Source organism: Oxyura jamaicensis, chromosome 1 (assembly GCF_011077185.1).
Source record: "Oxyura jamaicensis isolate SHBP4307 breed ruddy duck chromosome 1, BPBGC_Ojam_1.0, whole genome shotgun sequence".
Lineage (NCBI taxonomy): Eukaryota > Metazoa > Chordata > Aves > Anseriformes > Anatidae > Oxyura > Oxyura jamaicensis.
Window position 1 is genome coordinate 121,560 of NC_048893.1, and position 20,689 is coordinate 142,248.

The 20,689-nt window shown below is 45.4% G+C and overlaps 1 protein-coding gene across 2 annotated transcripts in view; it reads left to right on the forward strand.

Annotated features, from left to right (window-relative positions):
• The window catches only part of PPP6R2 (protein phosphatase 6 regulatory subunit 2), a 68,150-nt gene that overhangs the window by 17,204 nt on the left and 30,257 nt on the right, over positions 1–20,689 (forward strand). For both annotated transcript variants that reach the window (XM_035315054.1, XM_035315055.1), the window contains exons 3-11: positions 1,565–1,751; positions 2,461–2,598; positions 11,059–11,124; positions 12,435–12,547; positions 16,269–16,382; positions 17,632–17,758; positions 18,265–18,417; positions 19,053–19,256; positions 19,930–19,994. In XM_035315054.1, coding sequence (XP_035170945.1) covers positions 1,565–1,751; positions 2,461–2,598; positions 11,059–11,124; positions 12,435–12,547; positions 16,269–16,382; positions 17,632–17,758; positions 18,265–18,417; positions 19,053–19,256; positions 19,930–19,994 — 1,167 coding nt within the window. The remainder of the gene's footprint in view (positions 1–1,564; positions 1,752–2,460; positions 2,599–11,058; positions 11,125–12,434; positions 12,548–16,268; positions 16,383–17,631; positions 17,759–18,264; positions 18,418–19,052; positions 19,257–19,929; positions 19,995–20,689) is intronic.

The window sequence follows — 20,689 nt, forward strand, 5'->3', positions numbered from 1 at the left end:
TGCTGGTGTCCTGCCCCTGGCCGTGGTCCTGGCGGCTCCGTTCTATGGTGGTGTGATCGAGCTGGAGAAGCGAGCGTACCGTCAGCTCACCCAGCCACAACCCCTTTCCTGTGAGCCCCGGCAAGCTGCGCCTCTGCCTGGCCAGCCTGGGGCCGGGGCCGAAATCTCTGAGTACCTGCAGTAATCGCACGGTTCCCTCTCTGCCGGGGGGTCGGCAGGTCAGGGAGCACCACCCGGCTGGGCCCAGGGAGGTGGGAGGTCAGGGCTGGGAGCAGGGGGCTGCTTTCGGGCTCAGGCGGTGCTGTTAAGGTTTCCTCCTGGCTTTCTGTTGCAGGTGCTGAGGGCAGCAGTGGGACTCCTCAGCTAAAAGAAAGGCACAGCAGATAAAAACTGCAGCCCAGGCTCTGTAGGGCAGTCGCAGGTCTTACTGCGAAGGAAGTCGCAGACATGAGCATTGCCCGGTTCTTTACACAGCTCTCCTTTCCCTTTTTCTTTAATTTGGAATTAAGGTTAGAAGAAATCTGTTTATTGAGAGATTGTGTCAGTTTGCCTGTTCTGCAGAAGTTCAGGCATTCCCTTTGTGTTGTAGTGACGGCCGTGGCATTGCACAAGTGTTTTATATCGATTCTGGAGTCGGCTCTTATCTAAAGTTACAAAAGTCCTCACAGGATTGCTAAAATGGGAAAAATGTGTTGGATTTGTGTCTCATGGAACGGCACAGTTACTTGGAAAGTGACTGCACTGAGGAACGAATGCGCCTTTGCAACAGGACTGTTCTGGAGGATTTTTTAATGTTCCTAATTTAATTGGCTGATTTTTAAATATGTAGCAAATTGGCTTTTTGATTTTGAAAACAAAACAAAACCAAACCAAACCAAACCAAAACAAAACAAAACAACCACCAACAGGTTGCCAGCTCTGCCTGCAGAGAGCAAACGACCCAGGCTGAAACAGATCGCTTTTATTTTTTTCTCTGTCCCACTTGGTAACAACCAAAACTGCTTCAGGAAACAAGGGTCAGAACTGCCACGCAGTTCGGGTCGTTTGGGCTTCAAAATTGCTTCTTTGTGCCTAGAACCTGAAGCACTCGAGCAGCCCGCGTCTTTATCTGATGTCGGCGATGTGGGATGTTCGTTTTAATTCACCTCCCGTAGAGGAACAAACAACTTCCCAGAAACATTGCAGAAACCCGCTAAATGCGCGTTCTTCAAATCAGCCTTCACGTTTTAGGTTAATTTTAGTGGTGCAAATGGATTTATGTTAAAAGACCTCAAGAGATTTTAAGGGTACTGAAACTGATTAAAGCCCGCTTTTAATGATCAGAACTAACTAATTTGCAGGCAGCTGAAATGCATAATTCAGTGGTAGAAACCCACAGGTGGCGTGCAGAGGAAACAGTTTTTCCTGAAACGTGCCGTTATCGGAGATGACCCCCGTTTCTCCTGGTACTTTCTGTCTCCCCCATCTCCTAGAGGGGTGATCCTCCTGCTCTTTATAACTTTCAAAAGCGAAGATTTTCCTGAGAGTTTTCATTTCACCTTTAGTTGTTCTTGTTCTGTCCTAGATACCCAAACACGGCCTGCGAACTGCTGACCTCGGACGTGCCCCAGATCAACGACAAGCTAGGAGGGGATGAAACTCTACTGAATATCCTCTATGACTTCTTGGATCACGAGCCTCCTTTGAACCCGTTGCTTGCCAGTTTCTTCAGTAAGACGATTGGGAATCTCATTGCAAGAAAAACAGAACAGGTAGAGATTAGATTTGTCCTGATCCGCATGCACAAATTAATTCACTATCATGGTGTGTGTTGTACAGCAGGGTCCTTGCTGTCCTCCTGCTCTCGCTGTATTCGTAGAGCTTTGCTCTTTAAGGGTGGAATTGCAGTGTAGGCTTTGAAAAGTTCTTCAGACTTTCTTGGTTAGGGGAATTGCTGACTCGTTTGGACACCGTTATATAATTTTTGTTTTGGAATTACACTAATGGTGATGTTCCTGTGCTACAGCTTTATTTTTGTACTAAAGCATACTAATAAAGCCTTTGATCATTGCCCAGAACCTTCTTGTTATATAAATCATGCCTCGGTCTCTCTCCTGTAAAAGAGGTGCTGGAAGCACGTGCTGTGTAGTGTTCTAGAGAAAGACGTGTTCCAGTTCAGAGGCAGTATTTTAAATGGAGATGGTCGGAAAGCCGTAGTGTAATGAAGAATTCTCCGGCTTTACTAGTCCCTTGATCCTTTTACTTCCGTGGGGCATAGAGGAAAGAAAAGATAGCAAAAAAGGATTTGATTTACTGCTGCCTTGAAACGAGAACGTTATTCTGTCTGCTCTCTGGAGAGTTTCTCAGCCTTGTAGCTGTTTTGCATCACGGCTGGTTGGCTGAGACACGAAGTATAGGAAGTCTGGTGGTGCTATGTCTGTTTGTTGTACTGGCAGCTGATGGTGACATTTTTATTTTTAGGTGATTGCATTTTTGAGGAAAAAAGACAAATTTATTAGCCTGGTGCTAAAGCATATAGATACATCAGCAATGATGGACCTCCTGCTTCGTCTCATCAGCTGCGTGGAGCCCGCAACGCTACGGCAGGAAGTTCTGAATGTGAGAATTCCCTTCTTTTTTCTTTACAAGATGAGAACAAGGCTTTGTGTTTGTTTGTTAAGGAATGTAAGTCTGTTGGTCGTTCACTATGGGAGTGGATCCACTCTTCTGAGAGCTGCTTTTGTTAGCGCTAGAGTCTGCACGTGGGTCCCATTGGGTTCGTCAGCCTGTTTGCTTGCGCAGAGCGCGCCTGCTTCAGTCGCTGGCAGGAAAGGATTTTCGACTCGTTTTTCCATATAGCAACCAGTGTTTACTCTAGCTGTTTTTGCTCTGACAAAGGGAATCCGTAAGCTTTCCCAGTGTTCAGAACTTCGTACTAATCATTTGGGACACTAATGTGTTTAATTCCTCACCGTTTTCAAGGGTGCATGAGATCTGTGGAGATGATTCGCTGTGTCTCCTCTTCCCCCTTCCTCTCTCATATGCAGCCTTGTGAAATACCTCCCCGGGACAGTTTGCTGTACAGGTAGGGCGAGTTTTTCTCCCCTCATAGCCCACTCTGGGTGAGGCTGCCTCGTGCCCCGTCTGTGAGCAGGCGTGTAGGACTGCAGGAAGAAAGCCTGCTTTGGCTCCCGCTCCATAACCCACAAGAACGGTGTGCCGTATGGAAAACCGTACTCGTGTCACTGAAGCCCAAACCGTTATTTCCACGTTTGGCAAGCTTTGCTGTCTGAGTATTCTGTGTCCGGAGCACTGAGCACACCAGTGTGTTCGCTGAGCACGCGGACCTTCTTTGCAGAGGCTTGTGATAGCTGATTACATCGCTCAGTTCCCCCTCCCGGCCTTGAGTGCAGTACGCCTGCTGCTTCCGAGAAGGAGAAGGTACAGGTACAAATCAATCCGCACAGACTTCTGCGGGCATTCACCCATGAAAGGAAGTCATCTTTTTACTTTTTTTTTTATTTTATTTTTTTTACCAGGAAAGTCAGCAATTCAAGTTAGTTAGAAATCAGATAGTAATGCCAAGGAAAGAACTGGGAGGAAAAAGTCTTCAAGAGATGGACTGACGTGGGAAAGTGATGACGGAGGAGCCCCTGGAAGAGAAGGCAGCTTTGCAGGACAGGCCCAGCCAGATGCAGGCAGGGATGGCCCAAGGGCTGGGGCTGCTCGCCGCTGCCTGGTGCTGCTGGCACCCAACAAGATACTGGGGCCAAGCAGAGGGCTCGCCAGCGCAGGACAGGCATTGCAATAGTGCAGCGTAATAATTACCAGCATAAATGCAATTATTTTTCCTTCTGATGTTAAATGACATTTTAACTGAGTAGCTTTTTCCCTGGTGGATGGCTTCCATCCAGGAAACTTCCAAATATCCAGGCTTCCAAATAACAACCATCCATAAATAGTCAAATCTGGATGGGATCTATTTTAACCCCATGGTGTTACCTGAACTCCACCTGTTAAACGTTTCACACAGTCCAAAAAAAGTGAAAACAAATCGAAGATGCCATATGGCACTGGAGGTGCGCCTGATTATTTTTTTCCAAATAGTTTTAATGTAAATATTGTCCTGGAGAAGTTAAAAATCTGGTGGCATGGGGACTTCTCTTCAGAAGGTAGCAGCAATATTGAAATGTGGGTTTGAGTGAATAGAGCAGCCTGATATCAATAATTATGGTGATATATCCAGAAAATCAGGTCCCCAGAAAAGTTAATTTGCAATCTTGATTTATGGCAGGAGTTGGGAATTAAAGTTATACTTCATGGACTGCTTTAGGTTTTCATCAAAAGGAGAAAATATGTCTTGTCAGGTAGTAGCTAGAATGGATGTGAACGGTTAGCCGTGTACCGTGTACTCAGGAGGTACCAGGCTCTTTGGGTTTCAGCCGAAGGAAAAGAAAAAGAATTACAGTCTGTGGTGGTTTTCCCTTTCTCTGCCCTAATCCGTAATTGAGGGCGTACAGTTTACATGGCAGTATGATAATTCTTTATTCATTTCCTTCTCTTCGTGCATGATAGAGGAATGCTTTGTTTGTGAAGTTCAGATTTTGTTGCTTTGAAGAGCTGTGCCATCATGAATAAAACCTTCCTGGCACACGCTGTTCCTACACGCTTCTGCCCTGGGTTGGACAGAAGCACCACTGCATAAGGAGGCCTCCAGGTTCAGCAGCTCCTGGGTGGGTGCGCTGTAGGTGAAATAATCTGTTGTCTACATTGCATCTTTACGGAGCTCCTTCCTGCTTTGGACTTTCTCAGTTGGAAATATTGGAAGAGTCTTTGGCAGAAACCTCTAGGGAGGTCCTTCCAGGTAGCTTGTCTTTCAGGCACTTACCTTGTAATATCCTTGGACAAAACCTACGCTGGACAGGTGGATGACAGCATACGTTCTTTGATCACTATCATTTGATCCTGGAATGCCTCTCTAAATTTGTAAAAGAAATAATATTGACTTTTAATAATTAACTTCTTGTGCAGCAGGGAGGCTCAAATGTAGGTTACTTCTTGAAGCATTTTTAATATCAGGACAGATAATATCAGGTAATAAAAATGCAGATAATATCAGCATTTTTAATATCAGGACAGGCATCAAAGAAGCCTGTCCTCTGTCCGCATGTTGTTAGTGTGCAGTCTTAGCCAGAGAAACACATAGAGACACGGTCACTATGAGAGGGCTCCACGTCTGATTTCGGTGGCATATGCTTGGAATTCACGTGAGGCAGATCCAGTTATTCTGGATGTCTCTTGTGCACTTCACGTTCTCAATGCTTGCCTACGTGTAAAAAGTCTAGCTTCTGCTTTATAATCTTTGCTGAGAAGAATTAGCCTGTCTTCCCCGATTCAGGTCTGAAGGAGAAAACCTGGTGTGACGCAGCCGCAGCAGTGAGTCACCGGGCTCTCACTGCAAACCTCCACCTCTGGGTTGCAGATTCGGTTACCCCAGTCCACACAGCTGATAAGGTTTCCTTAGTAACTGGGAGGATGTGATCGGTGGGGTTCTGACGAGAAGTCTGCTTGTCCTGGATGGATCAGTTTCTTCTCCCCGCGTACTGGTGAAGAGCGACGAGGCCCCGCGGCTTCCCAGGCTGTCTGACTCCACAGAAACCCCTTGCTAGCTCTGTGCTGCTTTGGTCGATCCGATGGTCCAGTTCCCACCTCCTGTACCTGGAGTATTGTGCAGCCTTTTCATCAGAGCCTAATGTGGGTGATGATCATAGCACAAAACCTGCACGTTGTCCTGCTTTTCTTTATTGCTTTTGCAGGTAACAAAACACAAGGATAAAAAAAAGCTTACTCTTTATGCCATCTATATCATAAAGAAACAGTGGCTCCCAGGGCTGGATCCGACTAATGCAGATACCTCTCCGTTCTAACAAAGGTTGTCCTGCGAGATCAGTCCTCAGCTGAGGGAAGTTTAACGTGAATACTTGGGTTGAGTGGCTGCTGATGTTTGGATCCTCAGAAGAGTCAGACAGCTTAGGCTGTTGGCTGCTGCAGAGTCCCTTGTTTGACTACCGCCTTCAATAATAAAGCAGGAACTTTTTTTCTGTGGCTGATGAGGAATACCCAAGCCAAAGTCACACTGTTATTAGGTATATTTTCAGCAGGTTTAGAAGAAGGAGTTTTGCTATGTCCTAATATAACAGACTCTTTGAAGCATTGACCTGCAAGCCCTGCGAAATCCGTTCATAGCACAGTGCAGGTCGGAAGACCCCTGTGAAGGTCCATTTGCCACCTCAGAGCAGGTCCCACCACTGCAGATTGCTCAGGGCCTTATCCAGATTGGTTTCTGTATCTCCAAGAGGGGAGGCCTGTCTGGGCCCTCATCCAGTGTTCGACCACCCTCAAGTAGAGGTTTTGTTTCCCAATAACTAGTTGGAATTTGCCTTGGGCAGCCTGGGCCTCTTGTCCCATTGTGGCACTCCCAGAGGAGCCCAGCTCCATCGCCTCTCCCCACCCTGTTAGGCAGTCACAGATGGCAGTAAGGTCTCCTCTTCTCCCTGGTCTAAGAAAATTCCACTCTCAGCCTCTCCTCCTACCTCCTGCACCTCAGTCCTGAGCATCTCAGCAGCCTCGATGGAAGCTGCTGGACTGTGTCAATGTCTGCGTGGTCTGGTGAGCCCAGCCTGGCCCCAGGATGTTGATGGATCTCACCAGAGCTGAGTGGAGGGGAGCCATCCCTGGATGTGGCTGGCTCTCTTTTCTGAAGGGATGCAAAGCCCGACTCCTGCTGTAAAGGGTCCCCTGGGCCCTTCTTGGCCCTTTCTGCAAGCTGTTCCTGGCCAAGGGCCTCACACCCCATGCTGCTGCCGGGGTTATCCCATCCCCAGTGCAGGACTTTGCACTTGGCCTTTTCTGAACCTCCTAAGGTTCCTTCCAGGCTGTTTCTCCCTGATGGTTGGGTTCCTCTGAATGACACTCCTCCCTCCTGCATATCCACCGCTGCTCCCCAAATTGGTATTGTTCACGAACTTGCCAAGGGTGTTTTTTTTTTTTGTTGTTTGGTTTTTTTTTTCCATTTTCAAGTCTTTAATGAAAGCATTTTGTAGTATTGGTCCCTAGTTTGGATTCTTCTTTTTACTGGTAACGCCTCCTCCTCGGCCTGCCCAGCTGCTGAGCCTCGTAGCAGGTTCTGTGGGAGGGCAGTCATCGCAGAGAAGGGCAAGAGTTAGAGAGAACGCCAGCACCGTGGTCCATCCCGAGGGGCAGAATGTGAGGCAGGCACGGGAGGTCCGCATGGGTGAGAGGGAACTCCTGCCCGGGCTCACGCACACACGGAGAGCGCTCCCACGGCGGAGCGGGGCTGAAGCGGTCAGCAGCAGCTCTTAGAGGCTGCCCAAGCCAGGAGGAAAGCCAGAACTCAGCCAGTACTGCAACCGGCAGAGGATGTGATGGGCAGCACGGGGGCTTCCCCAGAGCTTCACTCAGCAGGTCGGGGCCATCCCTCTCGGTAGCCCAGGGCCGTCCCTTGGCAGCGGTGCCGGCAGGAGGAGCTGTGCCTGTCCAAGGGCTGGCTGGGCCCTGGCGGTCCCACCTCACGCTGGGACGTCCGAGAGTTGGTGGCAGAGCAGCAAACCTGGCTGGTGCGGGGTTGAGCCCTACAGAAGGCAGCCTCCGGCCGTGCTCATCCACTGCTTCCTCCTCCGTTAGCGCCTCTCAGGCTCAGGCGGCTCTGACGGGTCCCTGGAGGAAACGTGTTCCTCCCACCTGATAAACGGCGCCGTTACGCCTGTTCTGTAAGCACACATGTCACGGTGATGAAAGAACTTTTCTCATGTTGCCAGCTTCCAGCATCTTGTGGTTTGGGAGTCTCCATCCTCTAATTTCTGCACAGTCTCCAGCTATCCCTTCTTCCATGCACAAGGAAGGTCCAGGAAACCCTGGGTGTTCCCACACTTCAAAAAAGCTGTTTAAATTCTGTTCATCCACGCTGCTATTACATCGTCTTCTCAACTCCCCTCCTCATAACTCGGTCACTTGGCCGCACAGTGCCTCAATGAGAGCGTTGCCACCGGCGAGGACCATTATTTCCACCAAGGAGAAGCTCCAGGCCCTCAGGGGCTCCGGTGGGCCGAGGCCTCCCCTGCACCAGATGTGGCTGCCCCCGCTGGCGGTTGAGGCCGTCTTGCGTGTCTCACTGTGGTTGCACTGATCTTGGAGTCCCTGTGGTCTCAGGCCCCTTCCGTGGCAGCCCCTCGCTACCTGCGGTTCGTCCGGGCCCGTTGGCGGTGCCCCACTTGTTTCGGTTGTGCCTGGGCGCTCTGCAGGTGCCCCCCCGGCATCAGGTGGGCAGGGGCAGCTCCTCCTCAGGAAGCAGCCACCAGAAGCCAACGGCGTTTGTCTTCATTTTCCTGTAGAACCGTTCCTGTCACACATAAACACCAGTTTCTGTCCATCCGCTCCTTACAGCTGCGTCGTTTATCGCTGAGAGCCAACACGCTGCTGGGCTGCATGGAGTCAGGAAACTCGTTTCGAGTGTGGGTCTTGTCCCAGGGGAGGTGCTGAGGGCAGCAGTGCCGTACTGCCGTCCGGGCAGCAGAGTCCTGCCAGTGCTTGAGGAGTGACCTGAAGAGTATTCCTCCTCCTGTCATGTCAAAGCCCATCTCTTCGACCACAGCCTCAAGGCAGAGAAGTTGGTCTCTTCCAGACATTCCGGGTGCCTGTTAATTCACCAAAATTTGGTATTGCTCTTCTGATCTTAACAGAGTATTTCAGTTTCTTTTGCTTTTGGATTTCATTTTGTGTCGCTCAGCAGCAGTGACTCCTCCGTTCAGATGAGTGGTCATGCTTCCCTCTCCTCGGTACCCCTCTCTGGCCGTCTGCCTCCCCCAGAGCCCCAACAGTCCGGGCAAAAAGAGCAAACCCGCCTGTCCTTGCTTAACGCGACCTCCATGTTAATGAGGGCCGGAGGTGCACCCGGCCTGGGGCCTGGGGGGTGGTGATGAAGCTGAAACCACAGAATACAAAACAGAGTTGAACTACAGTGAAGGGCTGGGATTTGACTTACTGTGCTGTGCAGGGGAGAGAAAAATATCGAATGAGGGATTGCTAGTAAGTCGCTTTCCTCTGGGCTTTCTTCTGGCCGTAAGGGGAGGTGGAACCGGTAGGTAACGGTTCTCTGCCGACGGGGACTGGCAGGTCGGCTCTGCATGGGATAAGAACCAGGCAGAAACACCCACTGTGCCATGCCTGTGGACTTCCTTGTGTGAACAAAGGAAACTTGCAGGTAAAAATGAATATAAGGCTTTGTTATCAAAGTTGTGCAATTCGTTTATCCCGTGGGGATACCCGGAGATGGCGGTCAAAATCCGGGCTGGTAGTCGTGGTGCTGCGTAACCGTGGGGTGTGTAAGTGATGATGAAGAACGCAGCACGTAAACATCCCGCAGGGGTGGGTAATTTTATTGTTACAGAGGCTGCCAGCAGGCAGAACGGATTGATTCCCGCAGGGGGGTTGTTTTTGAAGATAGAAATTAGGAGATTTTCATTCATCTTGATGAAGTTTTGGTAAATTAGCAGAAGGCTGGGGCTTAGGACTTGAGGGAAGGATTTCGGTCGTCGTGTCCAAGCGCATGGAGATGAGAAAAGATGCTCGTCGGCCAGGTGAACACATGGGGAATGGACAGGTGCTTTGTTAGTGCAACGGAGGTGGCAAGACATGCTTTGAAACATACAGGGGTCAGCTCTGCTGCGATGGGCTCGAGAAGGGTCAGGAGTTTAATTTTGGTGCTGGGATACTAGGAACCAGTGGAAGCATCTTCAGAGAGGGGTTTTTAGGGAGAGTGGTGAGGAAATTTGTCTTAGGAACCCATTTTTTTGAACTGTGGGGTAAACTGGGTGTCAGGAAGAAGAAATTACAGAAAGCAGTTCTGAAAATACGGTCTGAACGAAATACTTGGATTCACAGCTGTGTGCTGGGAAGATTTCTGGGACTCCGGAAAGGAGACAAAGTGAAACATTTCAGGCTTAGTAGGAAACCAGCAGTATTATTCATGGGAAAAGTCACTAAAAATAGTGATCTTGGATTTTTGTTCTAAATCAGGCACACGTCATACTCAACATGGCATTGGAGAGGACAGGGTGGGATCTGTAGGAAGGCTGCTAGAACAAAACCGGTAAAGAATCAACATAAGGATTTGACATGGTTGAGGTCATGTGAATAGATACCAAAAATTAGCGTTTGAGGGGAGAAGAGATGCACAGAGCTGTCTTACAAAGCAGTGGAAGGCAGGAGACTTCATTTTCTCCATGACTCATCTGAAGGGTGATGGAAGATTGTATCATTGCAGAAACCTCCAGAGTAACTTTCCTTTTAGTTAAGGTTTGGTCAGTCATTTCAGAAGCCGCTGAGAATGCACTGGTTTGGCTGATGTGACTGATCACTTTGGCTGATGTTACAGGTCTAGCCATTTGCCTGGAACGAAGACCACAGCAACGTGGGTAAAGGTGGTTGGGTTGGAGGGTGAAGTTGAGCTCGTAGGTGAGGCTGGAAGGAGAGAAGCTGAATGCATTGTTTGCAGATGGCGTGCTTAGTTTACGTGTGGTCAGGGAAGGGAGATAAAGCTTGCCCGAAGAAAAGGAAGCAGTCTGAAGCGTGGAATAGGGCAAGGAGGTGAGGTCCAGTGGCCGCACTGCTGGGTCATGGCAAAGCCTGAGCAGTGGTTTAGGGTAAGCAGCAGCCTGACTGTAAGGATGGGACATGGCAGGAGAAAAACGTGGTGGTAGTTACGCTAATGCTGCTTCAGGTGAGACAGCATTTATGGCCGATCTGTTGCATGGTTTCCAAAGGTATTTAGGTTTTTAGTTCCCTGGTCAGGGTATATATGCTGATACAAATTAAAATACGTCCGTATCTGTGCCTTGGGGAGATGGAGCATTGCCTGTATCGTATCTTTGATTCTAAAATAAAAGGAAGGGGCTCTCCCTTATCACACAGCCAGTGCTATGCAAAGCTTCCTGGAGATCCTCTTGTTTTGAATTCTGTGATCTCAAACAAGGATTTTCTTTTTTCTTCCTTTCCCTCTAGTGGCTTAATGAAGCAAAAATTATTCAGAGACTCGTGGAACTGATCCATTCAAGCCAGGATGAGGATGTAAGTATGACAAGACTTAAGTTTTGTGTTTGTGGTTGGTGGGTCCTGTGAGATTCAGAAGGACCTCTCTGTTTCCTTGAATGATGCCCAGGTGCCTTATAGAAGGAGATAATGAGGGATGATCTTCATGGGTGGACACCCCGTCCCTTCATTGCAGAGTCCAATACTGAAATGATTTCTTGTATTTTTGATCTGGTTTTGACTTTAATTTTACGACGTGTTTCTTAGTTCATCCTGGTGTTACATCAGTTCGTCTCAGTACTTAGTCACCACTTACCTGATTTTAAGTAGGAACAAGCTATTTGAAACAGACTGTTGAAAAACTTTCTAAATTACCTGCTTCACTGTAGCCTTCAGGTCTTTTTAAACAGTAAGTAAGCGTTCAGTTAAAGTATACAAGATGCAATTCTCTGAGCTCATGAGAAAGGCATGGTGAGTATTAAATTACGAGTGCTTTGTCGTTGTTGTTTTTGTTTGTTTGTTTTTTCTTTCAATAATTTCCACAAAACATCCAAGCCAGCAGTTCTCGTTCTGGATTTTGGTTTGCTATGCTGCCAGCTGGGTGCTGACTGCCACCCCCGATGCTGAGCAGAAGGAGCAGAAGGAGCACGTTGGTCTCTGGCTGCAGCTTTGTGTTAGATGGGGATGGGGCAGCTGTTAGCAGCTGCCTGTGAGTGCCAGCAGTCAGCACTAACAGTATGATCCCCTCCACATACTGCAGCAAAAATTGTCCCCTCTGAGAGGATGGATGGGAAGTAACATGCTGATCGGTACGTCTTCAGCAGCACTGTCTGACGGATGAATGCTAAATTACAGCATAAGATGTCATACATACAGCAGCTAGAGACAGTCTTTGATTGATAGCCGGAATGAGACTATTAATTTACCAAGACACTACTTTAAAGCCTTTTAATACATAGTAATTAAATTGTAAAGGGTTTTATCAAGTCATTTATTTTTCCACGTGCAAAAGAAGCCTCCTGAGTAACGAGAAGTAAGAATGAAATACTTGAATTTGAAACTTGCAAGTTAACAACACTTGGTCAGAGAGTTTAAAAGCAATTCTCACTTTCTGGAATCTTTAAGTTCAGGAAAACCCTCTCTTTGATTTTAGAACCTGTTAGTGCTTCTAATAATCCACATAAACATACTTAACAGATAAATAATCTAGAGCATGGTAGCACTGGTACTGAAAAGTTCTGATTTATTTAGTTTCTTGCATTCCCAGCGATGTTAAAGTTTCTCTGACAGCCAGAATGAGCCAAGCTGAGGAGTTAGCACTGAAGTGTTCTCTTTGTCATTGTTCACAGAGGCAATCAAATGCTTCCCAGACCCTGTGTGATATCATAAGACTGAGCAGAGACCAGAGCAATCAACTCCAGGATATACCTGAGCCTGATCCACTTCTCACAGCACTGGAATCGTAAGTACTTGTCAGGGGATTGTTGCTAAACTAGTTGCTACAAATATTGTCACTTCTTGGCAGCTCCGTGGAGACACAAACCATGCAGGACATAGTCTTACACCAGGGCTTAACTCTTGACAATTATCCCAAGCATTTAATGTTGCCTCTAAGTTGTGGTGTCCCTCAACCACCTCTGCTGAGATTTGTTTTTTGTAGCTCTGCATGAAGGCGGGAGGTCGGGGTTAATGATTCGCAAAGCTCACAGTCTAGTTCAAGGCAAGACAATGCTAGGGAGTGCATTCAGGTCTCACGGTGAATTCGGAGAAAGGTGAACTGTGACAGCAGTAGTTGAGGGAAAACCCACAAGGACAAATCTGCCAAGTATTAGCTGAAGATTTCTTAACTTATGTGGACCTTGGGTTGTATGCACTTCTGCATAGATAAGGTGCTGCCAAGATGCTTCTTGATTCTTCTCACCAATGTTGTCTGCTTGGCTTTTACTTAGGCAGAATCATTAATCCATTTTTATTCTCCAAATTTGGTTGAACCCTGAAAGAAAGAACCCTGCACACTTTAATCTCCTCCCTAGGCCTCCCATCCATGTATTTGTGATGTTAGGGCTAGGCTGGAAAGTCAGATCTCTGTATGCCGTCCCAGTGGATACCTCAGTACACTAGAGGTGTTGCCAGCTAGTCCTTTTTCCTCAAAGCCCCGACACCTTTGACCTTCATGAGCTGTCATCAGGTCTCAGAAACATCGTGCGCTGCTTTAATTAGAGATGGCATGTCACAATGCAGATACAGAATTGGTTTTTATCATTTTCTAACGTCTGGTTTGCAGACAAGATGTGTAAATAGAGATGGCATCTCTTACTAGGCCTGGTAGTTTGGCTGGAAAAAGCAGAAAAGCTGATTTGGTTTGCAAGCTGTTTGTCGTGCTTGTACATCATCTTGTATAAATTAAGTAAAGGTATCGCCTGTAACTGTGGGGAGTGGAACCTACTGAATGCCACCATTTGGGAACTGTTGGTGAGTGCAGGTTGTTTTAAAGACTTAATCTAGGAGTACAGCGGTACGAGTGTACAGCCTGCAAACCAAGCGTTTGTACCGTCTCAGGTTTTTTAAGTTTCATCGGATAGAAGAAAGGATAGAAGAAAAAGAAGAAAGGATCCCATCTCGAAGAAAGGATACAGCAGTGCCTGTAGTCCCAGCTAGCGGTGCTCAGCGCTTTTCAGTACCTGCAGTTGTATATCCAGGCAACTTTCCGTGAAACTTTGAGGAATTTTTTCCATCCGAAGTGGTTCAGGCTCACGTCTGTAATACTACTGAGGGAATATACTGATGATGAACTTTCAAAGAGTATTTTTGTGAGGAGTTATTTCCCAAATAATGTTAAATGAACAGCAGGGGCATCTGTTGGGAAAGGAGCTGGAGCATACAGGTGAAAACAGGATGGGAGTTGTGCTGCACACAAACACTGAAAGCCACGTTCTGTGGAGATACGTGCTGGGTCCTTGAAGTATACTTGACGTATAAGCCTGCGCCTCTGAGGAAAAGCTCTGAAAGGCTTCATTTCCTTGACTGCGCCTGCAGAAATACAGCAGATCTGGCCTTGTGTCCAATGGCCTGCCGTGGTTTTTTTATCGAATAAGCACAATGTTGGATTTTCAGCATAGATTGCATCCCTGATCCTGGGAGCCTTCAGCATCTCATCAAAGCTGGATCCATTTTGAGCCATTTCAGTGTTCGATGAGCCTCCAGCTTGGCTGCTTCACCTGGAAAGCCCGGCACCTTTAGCGGGTGTCAGGGCTCACAGTGGCGTCGGGGGGGCAGCCCGGAGCGCTCGGTAGTTTTCGACTCTCACTAGTTCAGCAGAGGGATGCGGAGCCCTGCTGTGCTCAGGGCAGAAGATTGCTGCCCCATGGCCTATCGTGGGAGCCTCTGTGGTAGAATTTAAGCAAAGCTCCCAGGTTGCACAAAGACCTTTACAAAGCTGCAGTTTGAGGTTTGGCTCATACTTCATGGCAGTGGTCTTCAGCTGCTGCTTCGTCTTCCTTCCCTCTCCCTCCCAGCTGCCCTCTCTGCTGTGGTTTTCTTTGTGCCATGTTTTGCATGTTGTCAAGCACTACCTGTAACTTCCATGAGGCACATAAAAATGCTTTTGCACTTTCAAAGAGCGTTTCTAAAATCGTTACACCACTTCACTATTCAGAAGAAACAATACTCGGAACAAAAGTGACTTTCTGCACCGCTGACGTTTCTGCTGGTGGCTCACAGCTGTCACACATCTCATTTCTGACACGTAGCTCGTTTCTTTTCTTTTCTCTGGTAGTTTTTCCAGGCATTGCTGGTAACCTTTTTTGACCTTTGGATAACATTTTTTTATCTAGGAATCAGGAATTAACGATCAGTTATTGCTGCAAGAAGGAGCCATGATTAGGGTTACGGAATAAACACCAAATCTAGATTGTCAGTAACTATTTTCTACACTGCCTGCAGCAGCTTGTTTCATACATTAACTGCAGGCAACAGAAGTGAATTCGCTTAATCACAGTACACGGTTACTCTTTCCTTACTGTGTCACTTGAGCTTGTGCTGAAAGAATGTATTTAGATGCTATTTATTAAAATGGTTTTATCTCATACCTTATTCATGTATTTTTACACTTTAATCTCATTTTATGAGTACAAATGTAAATGAGATTTTTTCAAATGTTAGGCAATAGTAAAAATTAGACTGCAAACTTGAGTAGTACTGTTTTTAGCTGGATATGGGATTTAGCAACTCCAGAAGGGCACTTGCCAAGTGCTGGATTTTGGAGAAATTGCATTAACATCTGCAGAAATAGATGGGGAGAGAATCTCAGTACAGAGGTGGAAGTAGGCACCGCTCTCGTCACTAACTACAGAGGAGTCACAGGGCCGAAACCTCGTGTTCCTCTTATCTTTTATTCATTTAACGTAGCAGATAGCAGATGGAAGTGTTCTGTTACATTTGTGCTGATTGCTTTTCAATTCTAAGGTTGTTTTTGAGTTTCAAAGTCATTTTTGAGGCTAGAAAGGAATGTCATGATTCATTTTGACTTCAGGAGTCTTCAAGACTTCACTTGGTGATCCTTCCACCTGGCCCCAAATCTGACAGGATTTGGAAGGGATCTTACCTTGATTTAAGGGCTCAAAGAGATTGTGAATGGATGAAAATATTTCAAGTGGGTAATAGCTAAGACTATTAAAAATGTGCATTTATTTACAATTTGCTTTTGTTGGCCTCTCTTTCCTGGATCTTGCTGTGCCAGTGGCAAATGATGAGGGTCAGCTCCCAACGTTTGTTTTCTTTCTTCCAGCATTCTGATGGATAGTTTTAGACTACGAGCTCGTAGCTTCATATTGTCTTTAATGAATTAAATTGACCACGTTAACACTTTGATTGTCTTCCAGTGTATAATTAAGAGGTTTACCTTGTTGATACAGGAGAACCAGCTTTATTTGGGAGGCTGGGTGTGGTAACTTGGTCTTACCTAGTGATGAGTAAGCAACTTCAGAACCTAATGGAGAAGCATTCTTGTCTTTGCAAAGTGGAATGTCTCTACTTTTTCTCCCCCCCCAAAAAAAAGAAACCTTTTCTTTTGGAAAAAACAGAAGGTTTTTGTTTGTTTGTTTTGTTTTGTTTTTCTGGTGACTAAAGCAGCTGCCAAACATTTCTGATTCTAATTCTCCTAATGTGTGTGGGTTGGTCAACAGGCAGGAATGTGTGGAGCAACTCCTGAAGAACATGTTCGATGGAGAACAGACTGAAAATTGCATAGTGAATGGAACACAAGTTCTTCTAACGTTGCTGGAAACAAGGCGCTCTGGGTAAGTCAGCACACTTCCTTCCCTAGCAAGAACAGTTTTAGGAACTCCGGTCTGGTTTTAATTAAGAAAAAAGAATGGGGGTTGGGGGGGGATTTTTTTGACCTAACGTGAAATGTTATGTAGAAATGAGTACAAGAAAAGCTGGTGGTTTTTGTTGGTTTGTTTGTTTGTTTGATGCAGTGCCTGTACTTCATGACAGCCAAAAAAGGGCACCTTGGCAATTTTATGGGCTCTTCCAGTTCTCTTGCACGCGTGTAGCAGAGTTGTGTCTGTTACATCAGAGATCTTACAGCAGAATATGCGCAGAGTGGGGGACAATGGTACAGCATTGCTTAAGCTGTGTGATAGCGTATATATGGCTATATAGCTTTAATTTTGTTTCTTAAAACTATATCATATTTTTATGTCTTTTTATGGAGATAGAGGAGAGGTGGCAAAAGAGGGTTCTGGGGAGGAAGAGAGACACTGGAAGTCTCACTTTTTAAAAAAGAAGAAAATAATGAACAGTGACAAAGATAATGGAAGATTAGGAAGAGTTATTGAAGAGAGAAGCAGACAGAAGATGGCACTGGGCAAATGACTTGTTACTCAGAGAGTCATGTACAGTTAAAACTGAAAAGTTGAGATACTGATTCTACTGTGTCTTGTGCTCGGGATCTCTGAAGATTTATGAGTTAGAGACTTAAGTGTTCCTATCTAGAACACGCTTGCCTTGCTGAAATGAAAGCATTTGTTTTATTCCAGTATGAGACTTTGCTGTTGGAAGGGGCCGTTAATAGTTGTTATGAGGTACTGGTTACCAGTGCGGAGGTCTGACTACGAGCATAGCTACGTGTCTCCTCTAGCATTTCGTTAGATAGGATACTTAGGTACATCTTTTGGAACACTTGTGGAAAGTTTTTTTATAGTTTTTAATAAATGTTTATAGATATAACCACTTGCTGATGCATTTTACTCCTCAAATATTTGCAAAGTTTTAAAACCAGGAAGCACTTCAGTAATTTGTCTTTGTCAGCTCTGCAGACAGCTTGTTCTCTGTCTTCCCACTCATCTCATTCACAGCTTTGGTTATGTGAATATCATCCTGCAAATAATATAATAATATAGTTACGTAAATACCTTCAGTAGCTGTCTGTTATTATTCTTCATAGTTGTTTTTCAAGAGAAAATAACCAAGATGGACAGCGTGGCTAGAGGCCATTTTAAGATCTTGTCAAATCTTGACTGTTGTGCTTTTTGCTTTTTACAGGGTGGAAGGACTGATGGACTCATACACTCAGGGATTTGAAAGGTCTTACACTGTCAATAGCAGCATCTTACATGGTATTGAACCAAGGCTAAAAGATTTCCACCAGCTGCTGCTCAGCCCTCCCAAGGTAAGGCATCTCACCTTTCTCAGGAACAAATCGCTGCTGACTTGGATTTCAGGGTTTCCTCTTACTCATTCCTGGGCATCTCTGGGATTCCTGGGTATTTTTGAAAGCTGAGACAAGCAAACTCTACCTTATATCTTTTGAAGAAAAATTCACACTTAAGGTTCATAATTCAGGTGCTTAGGAACTAGACAGTAGGAATTGAAAGCCAGTGCGTTGTACTTGAGGAAAACTGAGCACAGAGATGTGACCGATGGTTTATGTAAGGGTGGCTAGGGAGAGAAAGAGACTGATAGTGGATATTTTGATCTCACTCTTCACTTCTGGAAGTACAAACCTAATCGTAGTCGTGGGACACTGTCCTCTGTGTGGGAAGATAATTTAGGTTTACCTGCAGAGAATATTTACGTAAGAAAAAGAAGTAGCTATATTTAGGCAAATTGTTGTGCATATACACTAAAGGAAATGTTGATCTTTGTTGGGGTTCTCAATATCTGTTTCTCTGACAGAAAACAGCAATCCTAACTACAATTGGTGTCTTGGAAGAGCCACTGGGGAACGCTCGTCTTCACGGATCTCGTCTAATAGCTGCTCTGCTTCACACAAACACTCCCAGTATTAATCAGGAACTATGCAGACTCAGTACCATGAATTTATTACTTGTGAGTAATAGAGTTGGACACTGCAGATGGTGGGGGGGGGAACGACTTCAAACCGAGAGCGTTTTTACTTTTCCTTTCATCTGTTTAGTGCAAGGTAGTTTGTTTCATGTGTGCCAGTCGCATTATTTCCCTAATCTGCCGAAAGAAGGAGCTTTTGTAATACAATTACGGTTGCTTAGTATGTTGAACCATGCTTCAAATTGATTGTTACAAGAGTTGAGTAGTGTGTATGCCAAATAGTCTGGGTATGGAGAAAGGTCGGGGACGTTGTGGAGACAGGCCTCGTAATACCGAGGGCTGACTGCCATTATAAGCAGGACAGTCAGAAAATTATTTTTATACTTATAATTTTGTTAATATTTTTCACTCACAGAATAGATAACATTATTTTCAGTGTTCCTGTGTTATGAGAGCCCTAGCTGTCTGTGAAGGTGTTTGCATTGTGCTCAGTTCAGAGCTAATTACGCATCAGAGCAGAGAACACCGAGCACATTCAGATATAAGTGGATCCTAAATTCTTTTTAGTGTAATTGCTGATGAAACAATTACTTGGGCAGTGTTCTAATTATCATTTGCTTGTTGAAAATGGGAAAGTGTATTTAGAATGAATTTTGTTTGTTTCTCATTTTACTCAGGACTTATTTTTTAAATACACATGGAATAACTTTTTGCATTTCCAAGTGGAATTGTCCATAGCAGCTATTCTCTCACACTCTGTGCAAGAGGGAAAAACAACTACTAATGACCTAGAAAGCAAAGAAGAGGTGCTGAATGGAAATGTGGCCACAGAGAACTTAGAGGCTCCAGAAAACAATCCCGAGAATATCATGGTTACTCATGTAAGTCTGGTCATGTCACCTGAGAATTTGAGACTGATGGATTCAGTCTGAATATGCATTAGCAGGAAAATGTGATGAACTGTCCGAGAGCACGGAGTTTATTTAAAAGTGATTAGATATGACTTGGTTCTGCCGGTTCTGGTTGGAACTGTATTTGCTTTTGTAAATTTGTTTTTAGCATCCAGTTACTAGGAAACACACCACCCCTCACATTTAATGGGCTTGTGAATTCCCTTTTATTTTTTAATAAAGATGCATGTAAACTTTGGACAAAAAAAAAGGAACCATTATAGTAACTACAAGTAACTAACCACATTTTAGCTTCTCCATTTTGGTCCTAATGACGAAAACATTTTGTTGTATTTGTAAAATGACAACAATTATTATTATTTTGGGGCTTTTGAAGCCCAAAAATAGACTGAAGATGTTTACATTATATGTTTTGCTGTTTTCCATGGATTCTCTGAGAAAAAAAAAATGAGAAAGAAGAAACTTGAGCTCTTAAGAAAGATAAGTGCTGAACTTTAAGTTCTTGTTCAGTAGGAGTGAAGGAATGAGTGAAAGTAACTCTAGTGCAGTACAGGCTTCCTAAGGCATGAGTATTTTTTTGGCAAACTTTTGAAATGTTCTTAAATGTTCTTCCTCTCTCTCTCTCTCTTTTTTTTTTCTCTAGTTGTTCCAGAAATGCTGCCTAGTGCAAAGGATATTGGATGCCTGGGAAGCCAATGACAAAATACAGTAAGGGATTTTGGGTTCAGAAGGCCTTGTTCTAGGGCTGCAGATGTTGAATATTCACTTGAAATATGCTTTCAATTATTTGGGTTATTTACAATTTAATGGTGTAAGGATTATGATTTTGATTATGATGTGGGATTTCAGTTACTTGCATGTTAAAAAACAAATTCACCAGATGGGTGTCTAATGTGAAAGCATGATTGTTTTTATTATTTATAACATCTCAACCCAAATACACAATATGCTTCCTTCTTGCTTTGTCAGGAAATGTTACATAGCATTTCAACTTGTTCTTCCTTTTTTTATTTTCATAAGTGCATAGTTATATTTCCCTAGAGAGAGTAGCTGTGTAGAAACTGGGATGGGCAAGCTTTTTTGCCCTAGACTGCACATTTAATATTCTAACCGTACAAAATGCTTAGATGTAGACCCCTCCCGCCAGCCCTGGCTGCCCCCAGCCCCGTCCAGCCTGGCCCTGAACACTGCCAGGGATGGGGCACCCCCAGCTCCTCTGGGCAGCCTGCACCAGGGTCTCACTGCCCTCGCAGTAAAGAATTTTTTCTTATATCCAATCTAAATCTTCCCTCTGTTAGTTTAAAGCCATTACCCCTGCCCTACCCCTACCCCCCCCCAGAGTCCCCCCCAGCTCTCCTGCAGCCCCTCCAGGCCCCGGCAGCCCGCTGGGAGCTCTCCCCGGA